This window comes from Canis lupus, chromosome 1, assembly GCF_003254725.2.
Source record: "Canis lupus dingo isolate Sandy chromosome 1, ASM325472v2, whole genome shotgun sequence".
Lineage (NCBI taxonomy): Eukaryota > Metazoa > Chordata > Mammalia > Carnivora > Canidae > Canis > Canis lupus.
Window position 1 is genome coordinate 47092131 of NC_064243.1, and position 14547 is coordinate 47106677.

Genomic DNA, 14547 nt, shown 5'->3' on the forward strand with positions numbered 1-14547 from the left:
TTTGTTTTTCTTTTTAAGTATAGCTAATCTTCCCCCAAAGAATGTCCTGTGGAGAACCAGAGAGACCTGGCTACCCAGTAATGAAATCCAGATTTCCTATCTGAAATGTTTCAGAAATTAATGTGGCCCAAGGAATTTTGTCCAAGGAATCAGTTGTATGTCACATTCTACCCTGGGAGCCAGTCTCTAAATAGCAATGCAGAATTAATGTCAGTATTGATTCTGGGATGCCAGTATCTGTTTGATGGTAAAATAATGTTGTCATAAATAATGACAAAACACACTGATTGCATAGTCTCCAGTAACATGGCACCCAGACAACAGTTCCACCCTTCATCAATAAACACCAAACCACAAATAATTATTTTTTTATAAAGATTTGAGAAGATTGCTAGTAGAAGCAAAAACATTCCTTCTTGGGCACCTGGGTAGCTCAGTTTGTTGAGCATCTGACTCTTGATTTCAGCTCAGGTCATGATGTTAGGGTCATGGAATGGAGCCCTGCATTGGGCCCCATGCTGAGCATGGAGTCTACTTGGGATTCTCTCTCTCACTCTCCCTCTGCCCCTCCTGCTTGAGCCCTCTCTCTTAAAAAAAAAAAAAAAGAAGACGACGATGACAACGATGAAGAAGAATAGAAAAAGAAAAAGGAAAGAAAAGATCCCTTCTCATCTTTTGGCAATTAGGTTAGATTTTTCTAATTTTTACCTGGAAAGGCCTCTCTTTACCTCTGACATACAGCAAGGTGACAGTCTATTGTGGGTATTTAGTTACTACAGCCAGAGCCTACCAGCCCCCACCAATGTGCACTGAGGGGAGTGGGGCATGGGGATGGCTTTTCATCAGGTTAGAATTTCTTTGGTCTGGGGCTAAATTAGCTCATTCCTTTCATGTCATGAAAATGCATGCCTTCAGATTCTTGTGTTTTTTTCCTCCTGTCACTTTCCCATTGAGCTTTCGGAAGACTAAGATGCTCATAGCCTGTTTTCCACAGGCCCTGGGTTGTATGTAGGTCACAATTCTTCAGATAGAGAGAAGACTCCATTTGGTGTTTATATCTTTGGCAGCTGCATCATCATCTTGTATTGAATCCAGGCCCTTGGGGGAAGGAGTCTTCCTCACAGATGGCACTCAGAATTGTAGATCCCAGCCACAGTTGCTCAGAAATATGAAGGAGCCATTTTCAAGTTGTCTGAGCTCGGCCTAAGAATTTTCTTTGCTGCTTACAGTGTTTCAGCTGCGAAGCCATGCTGGTTGCTCTGGGTTGGCTGGGATTTCCCATTAGTCTTGCCTCCTTCCAGAGGTCTAGCGATCCCTGTTGTGGTCAAGGTCTGCTTACTGCCTTGTCTTTACCAGAAAGACTGCAGATGTTCTCTTCTCTCTCTGAGTGGCACTTGGAAGGTGCCTGGGTAGCGCTGATCTCATCCTTTGTGTAGGGGCGTGAATTCTGCTGCTTTTTATAAAGAGTGTTGTCTAAGATTTCAAAGAGAAACTAGACATTGTTCTTTGTCGCACAGGAGCTAGTTGGAAGGGGAACTCTCAAGAGCATCTAGTATTGTACTAAGTTTTACCAACATAAGGAGCTTTGTCTGCTAGGACTTTAGGGCATGGAGGGGTTAGAGGTTCTAGCTAATGCTTACAGGATGCATACATATTGCACACTTGACTCAGCAGACTAGGGACTCCTTCTCTTGGCCAGGGAAACCTCTTGGACAATGTGGATCCTTAGCACCTGTTTGGAGAAAGGTACTTGTAACTCCCTTACACTTGTACCGAGCAGGCTTGGAAGACAGAGAAATGAGTTCTAGACACAAGATACATTGTTGAGGTTGAGAGTGTGGCTAATTTGACTTTCCTCTTCTTCTCCATGATATTATTATAAAATTCAGTTGAATGAGGCCAGTTCACTTAGTCACTCAGCAAGAATTTTCCAAACACCTGCTCTGCAGTGAACAAGGCCAAGTCTCACTCTCCAGGACCTCTGGTCCAGTCAGATGCATGGGACATGTCCACCAACAGCCACAGGTTCCACAGACAGAAGGAAGCAAAATATTATGGAGGCTCAGAGAAAGAAGCCATCACTCTTCTTGGAGGTGAGGCAAGAAAATCTTTTCACAAAGTCTTTGTAGGATCTTGAACATTGGGGGTGAAAGCATTCCAGACACAAGGGCTGGGTTAGCAGACACTTGTTTGGGAAGGCTGAGAGGTCATGGATGCTTGAGAAGAAACATGAACTTAACTTAGCAGGAAAAGGGGAGTCATTGCAGGCTTTGGGGCAGAGAAGTGTGGCCTAGATCTGGCCTCATGGTTAGGGCAGATTGAAGTGAGGGCCTAGCAGATAGAGGGCTGATGGTGTTCCAGTTGTCCCCCCAGGCAGGAGAAGCTGAGGAATACAGTACTTGGGGTAATTCTGTAAGATGCCTGCAAGGACAGAATGGGGCTAGAAACTGCACTTGGCCAGCTGGGGAAGAGGCCTAACTAAAAACCAAGTTAGAAGTTTCCACCATTACCTGGACTGCTATACTTTTAATGATTTGTACAAGCTTTTTTTGCCACTTGAAGTGACCAGAGGACTTCCTGTCACGTTCTTCTCATAATCAGGAAAGTCAGAGGACTCACTTAAGTTTTTACTCAGGGGCAGGAGCAGGGGCAGGGGCAGGGGCAGGGGCAGGTTTAAAAGGAAGACCAAAGAAGTTGTGGTTCAGAGACATGCATGATTCCTCTAGGTTGGCCAACCAGTTACACGGTTAGGAGAAGGCCTGGCAGGTAGTAGGCATTCACTTGTCAATCAGACTCTTCCTGGTTGAGGTCTGAGCCAATCTACACTTAAGGACAAATAACTTAGACCATGATATATTATCTGTGGGATGAGAATGTGCCAGGGCACAGAACATTCAAGTTAAAGACATTGCTTGCTATCTCATTTTGAATGTCACATAATTAGCAGACTAGTGCAGTGGACATCCTCGGTGGGAGATGAGGAGAGGCAGGTGAAGGTGATGAGAGGCCTTGGGAGCTGGCAGCCTGGGGAAATGGGTGGTCCTCAAAGATAACAGCCCCATGCAGCGCACTTGGGACAATGAGAAACTGTTTAGGACATGGGTTACTCATTAATTGCATCATGCTCTAAGGAGCCCCCTTTAGGACTTGGAGCAAGCAAGCTCTGAGGTCAACCAAGGAACATTTCAGACCTAGAAGGGGAAGAGAAATACGCCATAACCTAGGATCTACTAACCCACCTTCCTGGGGGGTTTCCAATAGCACTGAAGTAGCCTTCATCCTTGGAGAAGCCAAATGGAGCTAAATCACAGCTCGTGACACCTGTGGTGGATTACATCCTACTGACCAGTGTGCCCCATCACACTGTCTTGCTGTGTCCTGGGTGCTGCTGCATAATGACTCTTCCAACTGTTTCCTATTCAAACTCATTAACAATGAGAAAGAGGAGAAAACGGCCTGAATTTAAATTCTGAAAAATCATCTTCTACACTATGATTTCTCTAACCATTTTGTAAAAAAATAAAATAAAATAAAAAATATATATACACACACACGGTCCACCTAGAGTAGATTCTTTTAGACTAAAAATATATATATTTTAGGGTTACTGATTGAAAGCAGCACGTGCACCCCGATATTTATAGCAGCAACGTCCACAATAGTCAAATATGGAAAGAGCCCAAATGTCCATTGACAGATGAATGAATAAAGAAGATGTGGTATATACATAATGAAATATTACTTAGCCATCAAACAATGAAATCTTGCCATTTGCAATGATGTGGATGGAGCTAGAGGGTATTTTGCTAAATGAAATAAGTTAGAAAAAGATAAATGCCACATGATTTCACTCATAGGTGGGATTTAAGAAACAAGACAGATGAACATAGGAGACACGAAAAAAAGAGAGGCAAACAAACCATAAGAGACTCTTAGTGACAGGGTACAAACTAAAGGTTGATGGAGGGAGAGGAGTGGGGGATGGGCTAGATGAGCAATGGGGATGAAGGAAGGCACTTGTTATGATGAGCACTGAGTGTTGTATGATGAATCACTAAATTCTACATTTCAAACCAATTTTACCAAAAATGTTAATTAACTAGAATTAAAAAAAAATACTAAAGAGAAAAAATAAAAATAAATCTTTTAAGGCTAATATAAATAGAGATCTATTAGTACCAGGGTCAGTTTTATGCCTTCTATATGGACTGTGTTTATGTCTGATTGAGGTACACTAGCACATTTTCCGGCTTAATACAATGGTGAGGTTGTTTTTTATATGACAATAAGTGTAACAAAGGTGGTGTCACATTTTATGACACAAATAACTTTTGATGACCCTCTAGAGTTTGAGTTCCTTGTTCTTAACTCCAGGTTGGCATCATAGTCAGAGATTTAATCAAAAGACTTGCAGAAACTGGTCTTTATTACCAGCTCTTCATAGAAGCTCTATGTCACAGTCCAAACATGCCAAACGATGAAATAGACATGTCCTGAGAGCCACCTATCCCTGAAGCCCACTGTATCGCACCACATTGGGATTCAGCCCCCTACGAACTTATGGATTGTGACTTTGATTCAGTAGTAAATGTGATTTTGATAGTCACTTTATATTGAATCCCTAAGTGGGGCCATGTTTTAAAATCTTCTAATTGTCCAATTCCTATTGCAAGAAAATGTTCCCTTTACAAATCCAGAATTAGACACTCAGTGGTATTTGCCAGATTATGGTGTCCCTTGTCTCTTAAATGTTTGTTTATTCAACTTGAAGCTTTTCACATTTTTTAGAAAAACTGAAAGCCCATTAAAGGGTATTAATTATGTTAGTATTTGCCAGAAAACACTCGAGGAAAGCAGTGTTTTGATTTGTTTGTTGTTGTTGTTTTTTTTTTAATGCAGAGAAAAATTGGTTGTATTTAAAAAGTCCTTTCCATAATTTAACTGAATACTTTCACAAAGCAGAGATCTTTAGGTTAGACAGTCTTGTATTCTGTTTTTTCACAGCAAGTTCTTTTTTATTATTATATATTATATAATGGGGGTATTATATATTATATAATATATATATTTTAAATATATATACCACATCTTCTTTATCCATTCATCTGTCAAAGAACACTGTGGCTCCTTCCACAGTTTGGCTGTTGTAGACATTGCTGCTATGAACATTGGGGTGCAGGTGTCCTGTCATTTCATTACATCAGTATCCTTGGGGTAAATACCCAGTACTTCAACTGCTGGGTTATAGGGTAACTCTATTTTTAACTTCTTGAGGAACCTCCACACTGTTTTTTCCAGAGTGGCTGTACTACTTTGCATTCCCACCAACAGTACAAGAGGGTTCTCCTTTCTCCACATCCTTTCCAACATTTGTAGTTTCCTCTCTTGTTAATTTTAGCCATTCTCGCTGGTGTGAGGTGGTATCTCATTGTGGCTTTGATTTGTATTTCCCTGATAGCAAGTGATGCAGGGGATTTTTTCATGTGCTTATTGCTCATGTGTATGTCTTCTTTGGAGAAATATCTGTTCATGTCTTCTGCCCATTTCATGACTGGATTGTTTGGGTCTTGGACGTTGAGGTTGATAAGTTCTTTATAAATCTTGGATACTGGCCCTTTATCTGGTACATCATTTGCAAATATCTTCTCCAATTCTGTAGTTGTCTTTTAGTTTTGTTGGTTGTTTCCTTCGCTGTGCAGAAGCTTTCTATCTTGATTAAGTCCCAATAGTTCATTTTTGCTTTTGTTTCCCTTGCCTTCATAGATGTATCTTGCAAGAAGTTGCTGTGGCCAAGTTCAAAAAGGGTGTTGCCTGTGTTCTCCTTTAGAATTTTGATGGATTCTTGTCTCACATTTAGATCTTTCAACCAATTTTGAATTTATCTTTGTGTATGGTGTAAGAGAGTGGTCCAGTTTCATTCCTCTGCATGTGGCTGTCCGATTTTCCCAACACCACTTATTGAAGAGACTGTCCTTTTTCCAGTGGATAGTCTTTCCTGCTTTGTTGAATATTAGTTGACCATAGAGTTGAGGGCCCATTTCTGGGTTCTCTATTCTGTTCCATTGATCTATGTGTCTGTTTTTGTGCCAGTACCACACTGTCTTGATGATCACAGCTTTGTAATACAGCTTGAAATCAGGCATTGGATGCCCCCAGCATTGGTGTCCTTTTCAATATTCCTCTAGCTATTTGGGGTCTTTTCTGATTCCATACAAATCTTAAGATTATTTGTTCCAACTCTGCAAAGAAAGCCCATGGTATTTTGATAGGAATTGCATTGAACGTGTAAATTGCCCTGGGTAGCATTGACGTCTTCACAATATTTATTCTTCCAATTCATGAGCATAGAATGTTTTCCCATCTCTTTGTGTCTTCCTCAATTTCTTTCAGAAATGTCTGTAGTTTTTAGAGTACAGATCCTTTACCTCTTTGGCTACGTAAATTCCTAGGTATCCTATGGTTTGGGGTGCAATTGTAAATGGGATTGATTCCTTAATTTCTCTTTCTTCAGTCTCATTGTTACTGTACAGAAATGCCACTGATTTCTGTGCATTGACTTTGTATCCTGCCACATTGCTGAATTGCTGTATGAATTCTAGCAATCTTGGGGTGGAGTCTTTTGGGTTTTCTACATACAATATCATGTCATCTGAGAAGAGGGAGAGTTTGACTTCTTCTTTGCCAATTTGAATGCCTTTTATTTCTTTTTGTTGTCTGTTTGCTGAGCCTAGGACTTCTAGTACTATGTTGAATAGCAGTGGTGAGAATGAACATCCTGATCTTAGGGGAAAGGCTCTCAGTTTTTCCCCTTTGTGTTGTGTTCTTGATCTTAGGGGAAAGACTCTCAGTTTTTCCCCTTTGGAAATGATATTCGCCACAGCAATTTCTTTATGTCTGCTGGCTCTCTTTGCTAAATTCACTTTCCTACTCTATAGATGTTCAAAAAGTGTCTAAGTGTCTGGGAGTTTGGGCTGGGTTATATTGATGCAGGAATGAGAATGAACGGTTTTTCATGATTTCCCATGAGTCTCATGAAGGGAAGTCAACTGACAATCCAGTGAGCAAAGTGTGACATGGTACTGGTGATGGTTGTTTTGTGTTGTTTCTGCAGGGCAGTTGGTGTGAGAGAGATGAAAGAGTTGTTAGAAATGTCATATATTTTTATCTCTCTGAATCAAGTGATCTTCCTGGAGACCACAGTCTGCCTGCCTGGCAGGACAGGCCTAGTCATATTGGGGGTCACTCCTCTACCTTCTTAAAGTTGTTGGAAATTCTCTGGGTTCCTCCAGAGCAGAGAATTTGGGGGAGGCCTTTGGTCTTCAGGTCATAGTAACCATCCCACAGAGTATATCAATTCACTATGCCTCTTGAAGACCAGACATTCTAACATGCCTAATGTTGGCCTCAGCAAAGGGGATCATGTCCTGTGATCCTCGAGGCCTGTACCTCTTACCAAGATCCCCTTGCCATCATATCAGAGACCTCACCACCTCCTCTGCAAGCACTGCACAGGAATGGGGTGCTAGTCCTCCCTAACATTCCCAGGATGGAGCCCCCCTGTCTACCTCCTTGTCTTGAACAGATCCTTCCTCTCCAGCTCCCTCTCTTTGTTTTGTCTTGAGTGTCTGCATGAGCATCCCTTGATGGTATGGACCATCTAGGAGATGCTTTCCATTCCAGATATTACCATTCTGTGGTTCCATGTTGTGTTTCTTGATGCCCGATGAACATGGTGACAACAGACTGACCATGACCATGAACATTGCAGATCCTACCCTCACTCAGCTCCAGGCATTGAGCTGGTTCTCACTCTGCATCTTGCCACCTCTGTGGAACCAAGGGGCCATGACTGATCCAGGGCGTGGTGCTTGGAGCTGCCCTAGTTCCTGGATCCCCAGAGCCTGGCTGGCAGACATTTGTCTCCCTGACTCGTCCCTACCCTGGCTGCATATCAGCTCCCAATATTGAAAGACAGTGAGGAGGTTTCATAGAATTGAGTTGAGTCTTGTTCTTCAGTTGGTAGCTCACATGCCTTCTGGAAAGCGGGAGTATATTATATTCTAGCTGCCTAAATTCCATGAAGCCTCTTCAGAAACTGCTTTGCAAGTTCATTTCCATAGGTCATTAACCTCTTTTGGATAGATTAACTCCAAGAGATTGAAAAAATGGTTTCTTGCCTTTTAAGGGTGAATTTGTGGTTCTCAGTTTTTTGGTGTTTTTTTCTCCCCTCCCCCCCACCATGAAGAGTTCATGTTCGCCTCAGGAAGGACAGACTGGGTCTGGTGGAGACGGCTCTTAGCTGGGGTCTTCTTTTATTATGTGGTTCCAGGGAAGGGTGGGAAGATCCCACAGATTCATCAGCTCTATTGTCAGTGTGACTCTGTATGTCTTTCACTGACTGGCCAAGCAGGATGACTGCCACTTGCCTGCAGTGTCTTTCCCGAGGAGAATGGTGGGAGCAGAGGGCCTGGGTTACTGCAGCTGAGGAGGGAGGGTTAAATTGTCTGCTAGAGAGCATGACAGACCCCCCACCAAATGTAAATGCTTCACACAGATGAATTTTTAATGGAAATCAATTTTGCTCCTTCAATTAAATTTTTTTTTTTTTTTTTTTAATTTATGATAGGCACACAGTGAGAGAGAGAGAGGCAGAGACACAGGCAGAGGGAGAAGCAGGCTCCATGCACCGGGAGCCCGATGTGGGATTCGATCCCGGGTCTCCAGGATCGCGCCCTGGGCCAAAGGCAGGCGCCAAACCGCTGCGCCACCCAGGGATCCCCAATTTTGCTCCTTCAAAGAGACTTTTGGCTTCTTGGAAACTATAGACTGTTCACTGTTGATTACTGACATTATGTTTCCTTTTTTTCCCCCTCCCCTTCCCTACTTCCCCTCCTCCTTTCCACCCTGTTGGCAGCTGCCCGTATCTGGCAGTGAAAATCACCCCCGCCATCCCTGTGGTTGGTGGCATTCTCTTCTTCTTCGTGATGGGGACCCTGCTTCGCACCAGCTTCAGTGACCCAGGAGTCCTTCCGAGAGCCACGCCCGATGAAGCCGCTGACCTGGAGAGACAAATAGGTAACCCCGAAGGTCTGCTCTGCCCTTGGCCTCCAGGCCCTCCCCACTGGGACTGAGCCACCACTCGGGAAGACAGGCCAGGGTGCCCAGGCAAGAGGGGCAGGCAGGGCGCAGGCCGGTGACACGTAACCTGGGAGTCATCTAGGAAGTCCTTGTTCCCTGGGCGGCAGCTGACCCAAGGAGGAGATGGGAGGTTAAGTGAGTGGTTGGAGGCAAGGCCAGGATATGCCGTCTAGCTGAGGCACTGCCATCACCACACTCTGCTTCCTGATGTTTCTTTGAAACCCAAGCCCCTCTGAGAAGAAGCCTCTGTCCTGAAAGACCCATAGTTGCAGGTGGCTGCTTTCTGTTCCCTTTATGATCATCATACCTATTGCTGCTTCCCATGATAGAAAGCTGGGGAGATGACATATTTCTTTACTGTCTTGTTTATCCAGCCTGGGACCCAGAAGTTCCTTTATTAAGACAACAAAGATACATACATATATATACATATTCATGATGTATATTGAGATGAATAGCCTTAGTTTTCCTTAGATGTTGCAACCCTGTGTTGAAATTTCCTTAGATACTTAAAGGTAAGAAGTTTACAGCAATCCATTTTAAACACATTAAAACAAACCCTGATCCCTCACAGAGAAAACTTTTAAAGTTCTATTTTGAGTTAAAAAGAGAGCTGCTTCTTGCTCTTAAGAGTTTGCACTTGTGAAAGCATAGCTTTGCAGTGACGTGATGATAATTTGACAACTGGCAGGGGGGCTGTGGTGACTCTGGGTGAACTAAAGCTTAGCGTGAAAACCCACCTGACACTTCCCTCCCACTGTTCCTCCTACTCTGTGGGCTTCTCTTCCCAGCCTCACTCAGCCAAAAGGCCCCCACTTTCCAGTGTCAAGAGATACGAGTGTGGGTCTTGAGAGGCAGCATATGCTGTGGGCTGCCACCCCTGGGTACCAGAGCATGGCTGTGTCCTCTGAACATCTGCTTCCATCCTTCATCCCCACAGTGACGGAAGAGAGCAGTAAAGGGGTTGAGGGTGGGAGTATATGGCAGTGGTCTGCTGGGCTGCAGCCTTCTTGTGTCCTGAGGCAGGGAAGCAGAGAGAGGAAGAGTCAGCCATGGAGAAACAGTCTCTTTCTTAGCCAGTGCATCTTGGGATTTCATGACATTAATTATATATTAGTTCATAATTTAAAGCCTTACATTTATAGCATGTGAATCATTTGTAAAGGCCATACATGGCTATCACGGGATTTGACCCTAGCCAAGGAAGTTTGGGAAGAAGTCTTTATTATAACATCCATTTTGCAAATAAGGATACAGAGCCCGAAAGAGGTTTATTGGGAGAAAGTGGCAGAGCTAGAGCCTTGAACCCAGGTCTCCTCAGTCTCAGCCTTTATTCTTTCCAGGGTGTCTGTCATGGGCCTATCAAAACTGTGTAGTTTGTACCCCCATCACCTTAGCATGCAGCTTGAAAATCCTCTGCTCAAGTGGTGTGCAGAGAGCCTGGCTCTTCACAGTGGCCTTGAAGCATTTTCCTGCTGCGAGCCTATTTTCTACCCCACCTCTTGGTTAGTGCAAGGAGCATTTGTGAAATTAGCAAGATTAGGAACTGGGGATGATAGAGTACCAGTGGAATTCTCTATCATAAATGCAGATTCTAAGAGGCATAGAGTTTCCGTTCATCCTTGTTAATATTTAGGAAGTTGCGTGATTCACTAAAGTGCTTTTTGGGGGGCTTTGAGTTAATAACCTAAGAGTGTTATTTTTTAAACATAAGTATTTTTAAAACTAGCTCTGCCCTATGCCCCAAGAGACAAAGAACCTGTGAAAGTACTAGATGGGGTAAAGGATAAAACCAAATCTTGTTTCAAATGAGGGATAGCTGAGGGTCTTTAGAGACAGGACAAGTGTGGCAGATGTGAGTTACTCTGAACATCCCTTCCCTAAAAGGCAACGAGAAAACTGGACAAAATAGTCACAATAACTTCATGGATTTAGAATTCAACAGTATTGAGGGGGCAGTTATTTGTGAAAATCTGTTGGACTTTGGGTAAGAATAGCGTGTCTGTGACAGTCCCATGTGGGGCTGCTCTAATCTCCACCTGAATTCCAAAGGTGAGAAATTTCTACCTGGACAGGGCAGACTCTGAAAACCAGCAGCTTCCCTGTCTGAAGAGCTGATTTGTTTTGGAGTGAAGTATGGAAAAAAATCAGTAACTGAAACTTCTATCTTAAGCTAGAAAAAGTGGGGCACCTGGGTAGCTCAGTAGTTAAGCATCTGCCTTCAGCTCAGATTGTGATCCCAGGGTCCTGGGATCAAGTCCTGCATTGGGCTCCCCCCGAGGAGCTTGCTTCTCCCTCTGCCTCTGCCTCTCTGTCTGTGTCTCTTGTGAATAAATAAATAAAATCTTAAAAAAAAACTAGAAAAAGAGCAAACTCAACTCCAGGCAAGCTGTAGTAAGGCAGTAATAAAGATGAGGTGGAAATAAATGAAATAGAATAGAAAAAACAACAGAAATACAGTGAGACCAAAAGTTAGTTCTTTGATAAGATGAACAAAATTGACAAATCTTTATACTATCCCCCACCCCTTCCATAAAAAGAGAGAAGATAGAAATTCCCAAAATCAGGAATAAAAGCAGAGGCATTACCATTGACTCTACAGATATTAAAGGATTTTAACTTTAAGCCACAAATTAGACAACTTGATGAATGGACAAATTCTTAGGAAGCCACAATTACCAAAAGAATGACTCAAAAAGAAATAGAAAAGCTGAAGAAACCCATAACAAGTAAAGAAACTGGCTGTCCATATGTAGAAAGATGAATTTGAATCCTTCACACCATACACACAATTTAATTCAAAATGGATCATAAACCTAAATATAAGAGCTAAAGCTGTAAAACTTCTGAAGGAAACATTGAGAGGGTTTTTATGACCTTGGGTTAGGCAAAGAGTTCTTACATAGGCGTACCTGGGTGACTTGGTCAGTATGGGGCTGGCTTTTGATTTGGGCTCAGGTCATGATCTCAGGGTCCTAGGACTGAGCACCACATTGGGCTCTTTGCTCAGCACATTCTGCTTGAGGATTCTCTCTCTCCGTCTCCTTCTGCCTGTGCCCCACTTGTGCTCATGTGCTCTCTCTCTCTTTCTCTCTCTCTAAAAAAAATATTTTTTTAAAAAGTTCTTACATAGATACCAAAAGCGTGATCTGTAGAAAGAAAAAGATAGTAAATTGGAGTTCATTAAATTAAAGACTTCTGTGCTTCAAAAGACACCATTAAGGAAATAGAAAGAAAAGCCACAGACTGGGAGAAAGTATTTGCACATCATATATCTGATAAAAGTATCTTGTACTTGTATCTAGGATATATTGAGATCTCTTACAACTCCATAAGAAGACAAACAACCCAATTAAAAATGAGTAAAGGATTTGAACAGACATTTTTCTAAAAAAGATATATGAATGGCCAATGAATACATGTAAAGAAGGAGATGCAAATCAAAACCGCAATGATGTACCACTTAACACCCACCAGAATGGCTCTAATCCAAAAGACTGATGATAACAAATGTTGGTGAAGATATGGAGAAATTGGAACCTTCATGCTGGTGGGGATGTAAAATGCTATAGCCTCTTTGGAAAACACTTCCTTAGAATTCCTCAAGAAGTTAAGCATACATTACCATATAACCTGGCAAGGCTATTTCTAGATATTTATCCAAGAGAAATGAAAACCTATGTCTCTGATGTGCATTGTACCTAATATCCCCAAACTGGAAACAACCCAAATGTCCATCGGTAGTCAAACTGATGAGCACCACATGGTGCAGCCACACAGTGGAATACCAGTAAGTGATAAAAAAGGAGCCTAGTGTTGACATGCGCCGAAGCATAGATAAACGCTAAGCAAAAGAAGCCAGATCAGAAGGCTGCATATTGTGTAGTTCCATGTGTATGAAGTGTCCAGAAAGAACACATCTTTAGAGTCAGAAAGCCAACGAGTGATTGCCAGGGCTGGGGACAGGAGTGAGGATTGCTGCACTGGGACATGAGAAAACTTGCCAGAATGGTGAAAACAGCCTAAGATTGGACTGGGATGCTGGCAGCACAATCCAGTACATTTATTAAAGGTCACATTATTGCATACTTCGAAAGGATAACTGTTAGGTTTGTAAATTATAGCATAATAAAGCTGTCCAAAAACAGAGGAGGAGAGGAAAGGAAGAGGAGGAAGACGGAGCAGAAGAAGAGAAAGGGGCCACTCGCTTCTAGTTATAGGACATTAGACTAGTTGTAAAATGGGAATAAGGACACATAGCCTATAAGATCAGTGCAGTAAATGGTCGGGGTTTTTGTTTTTGCTTTTGTGTTTTTAAGAAAAAGTTCTTCTCTTTTCCCACCCAGCTCTCTCCTCACCTTCCACATATGTGGACTGTCCTAAAAGAATTCATCACCTGACACATGATCAGAATAAATGTCAGAGCTAGTCTAATTCTTTATTAGGAATCCTCTCCTGTATTACTTGGCTGTGGAGAATAAGATTATGTCTCAATGAAATCTTAGCACATTTATTTTGTGCGATCTAACTGAGGAAGGAAAATGGAAATTAGATGCAGAACCTTTTTATGATTAGTTATTAATTCTAATTATCTGTAGTGGATCTCTCCTTATAGAGGTCCATGATAGCCGCTTGAAACCAGCCATCTGCGTAATGAAGTGAAGCTGTGCCAAGGGTGGGACCAGCTTTCCCTTCTTCAGATTTCTGGGGTGAGGGGGTAGGTGGTGAGGAGGAGGGGGAGGCTCTGTGTCTCAGAGTCTGTTACAAGTCTCCTGAAATGCCTTACCCTTCTTTTTTTCTGAAAGACCTTTCCTGATTAGTTAACATTGCAGCTAAAAAGACATCCAGGAATGGCAGAGAGAGGTCTCCCTGGGGTCACTGGAGTCCTGCTTGGAAATGTGACACTTTGAAAACTCCTTTTTTTTTTTTTTTTCTCAGTTCACTCAGGGATGGTAAGATACTAAGCAACTGATTTGGAGTTAGATAAAAGTGATGAGACACCACATTATAAATCACCAGATCAACGCATTTCAAGTAGGGAGAGACCTTTCCAGGGATCAGAATGGGGGAAAGCAGTGGGTCTGCCTCTTTGCTTTTCATTACACATGTTGTCTCTTTCCATCCTTCAACAGTCCTGAGGACCCCAGACAGGAAGTCCAGGAGGAGCCGAAATGTGGACTCAGCTTGTTGGGCCCCAAAAGCAAGGCTAGTTACTTAGGAAATTCTCTCCCCATGTCACGGTCACCCTGACACCACAGAGTTCCCTGATACACAGGATCTGTGGAAGAAACATGATAAATTGATCAGAGCTTAAATGGTAGCTTGGTAAAGGGGGAATCAGATCAAAGGAAGCAGGGTGGTCTTCAAAAAACTCACCTGTGCTGTGGCAGTGGCACAGTCTGAGTTATT

The 14547-nt window shown here is 42.6% G+C and overlaps 1 protein-coding gene across 4 annotated transcripts in view; it reads left to right on the forward strand.

The window, feature by feature from the left end:
* The window catches only part of ZDHHC14 (zinc finger DHHC-type palmitoyltransferase 14), a 275301-nt gene that overhangs the window by 152125 nt on the left and 108629 nt on the right, over positions 1-14547 (forward strand). For 2 of the 4 annotated variants that reach the window (XM_025422620.3, XM_025422618.3), the window contains exon 2: positions 8915-9087. In XM_025422620.3, the coding sequence (XP_025278405.1) occupies positions 8915-9087 (173 nt within the window). The remainder of the gene's footprint in view (positions 1-8914; positions 9088-14547) is intronic. The other 2 variants (XM_025422621.2, XM_025422619.2) reach the window with 1 other exon arrangement.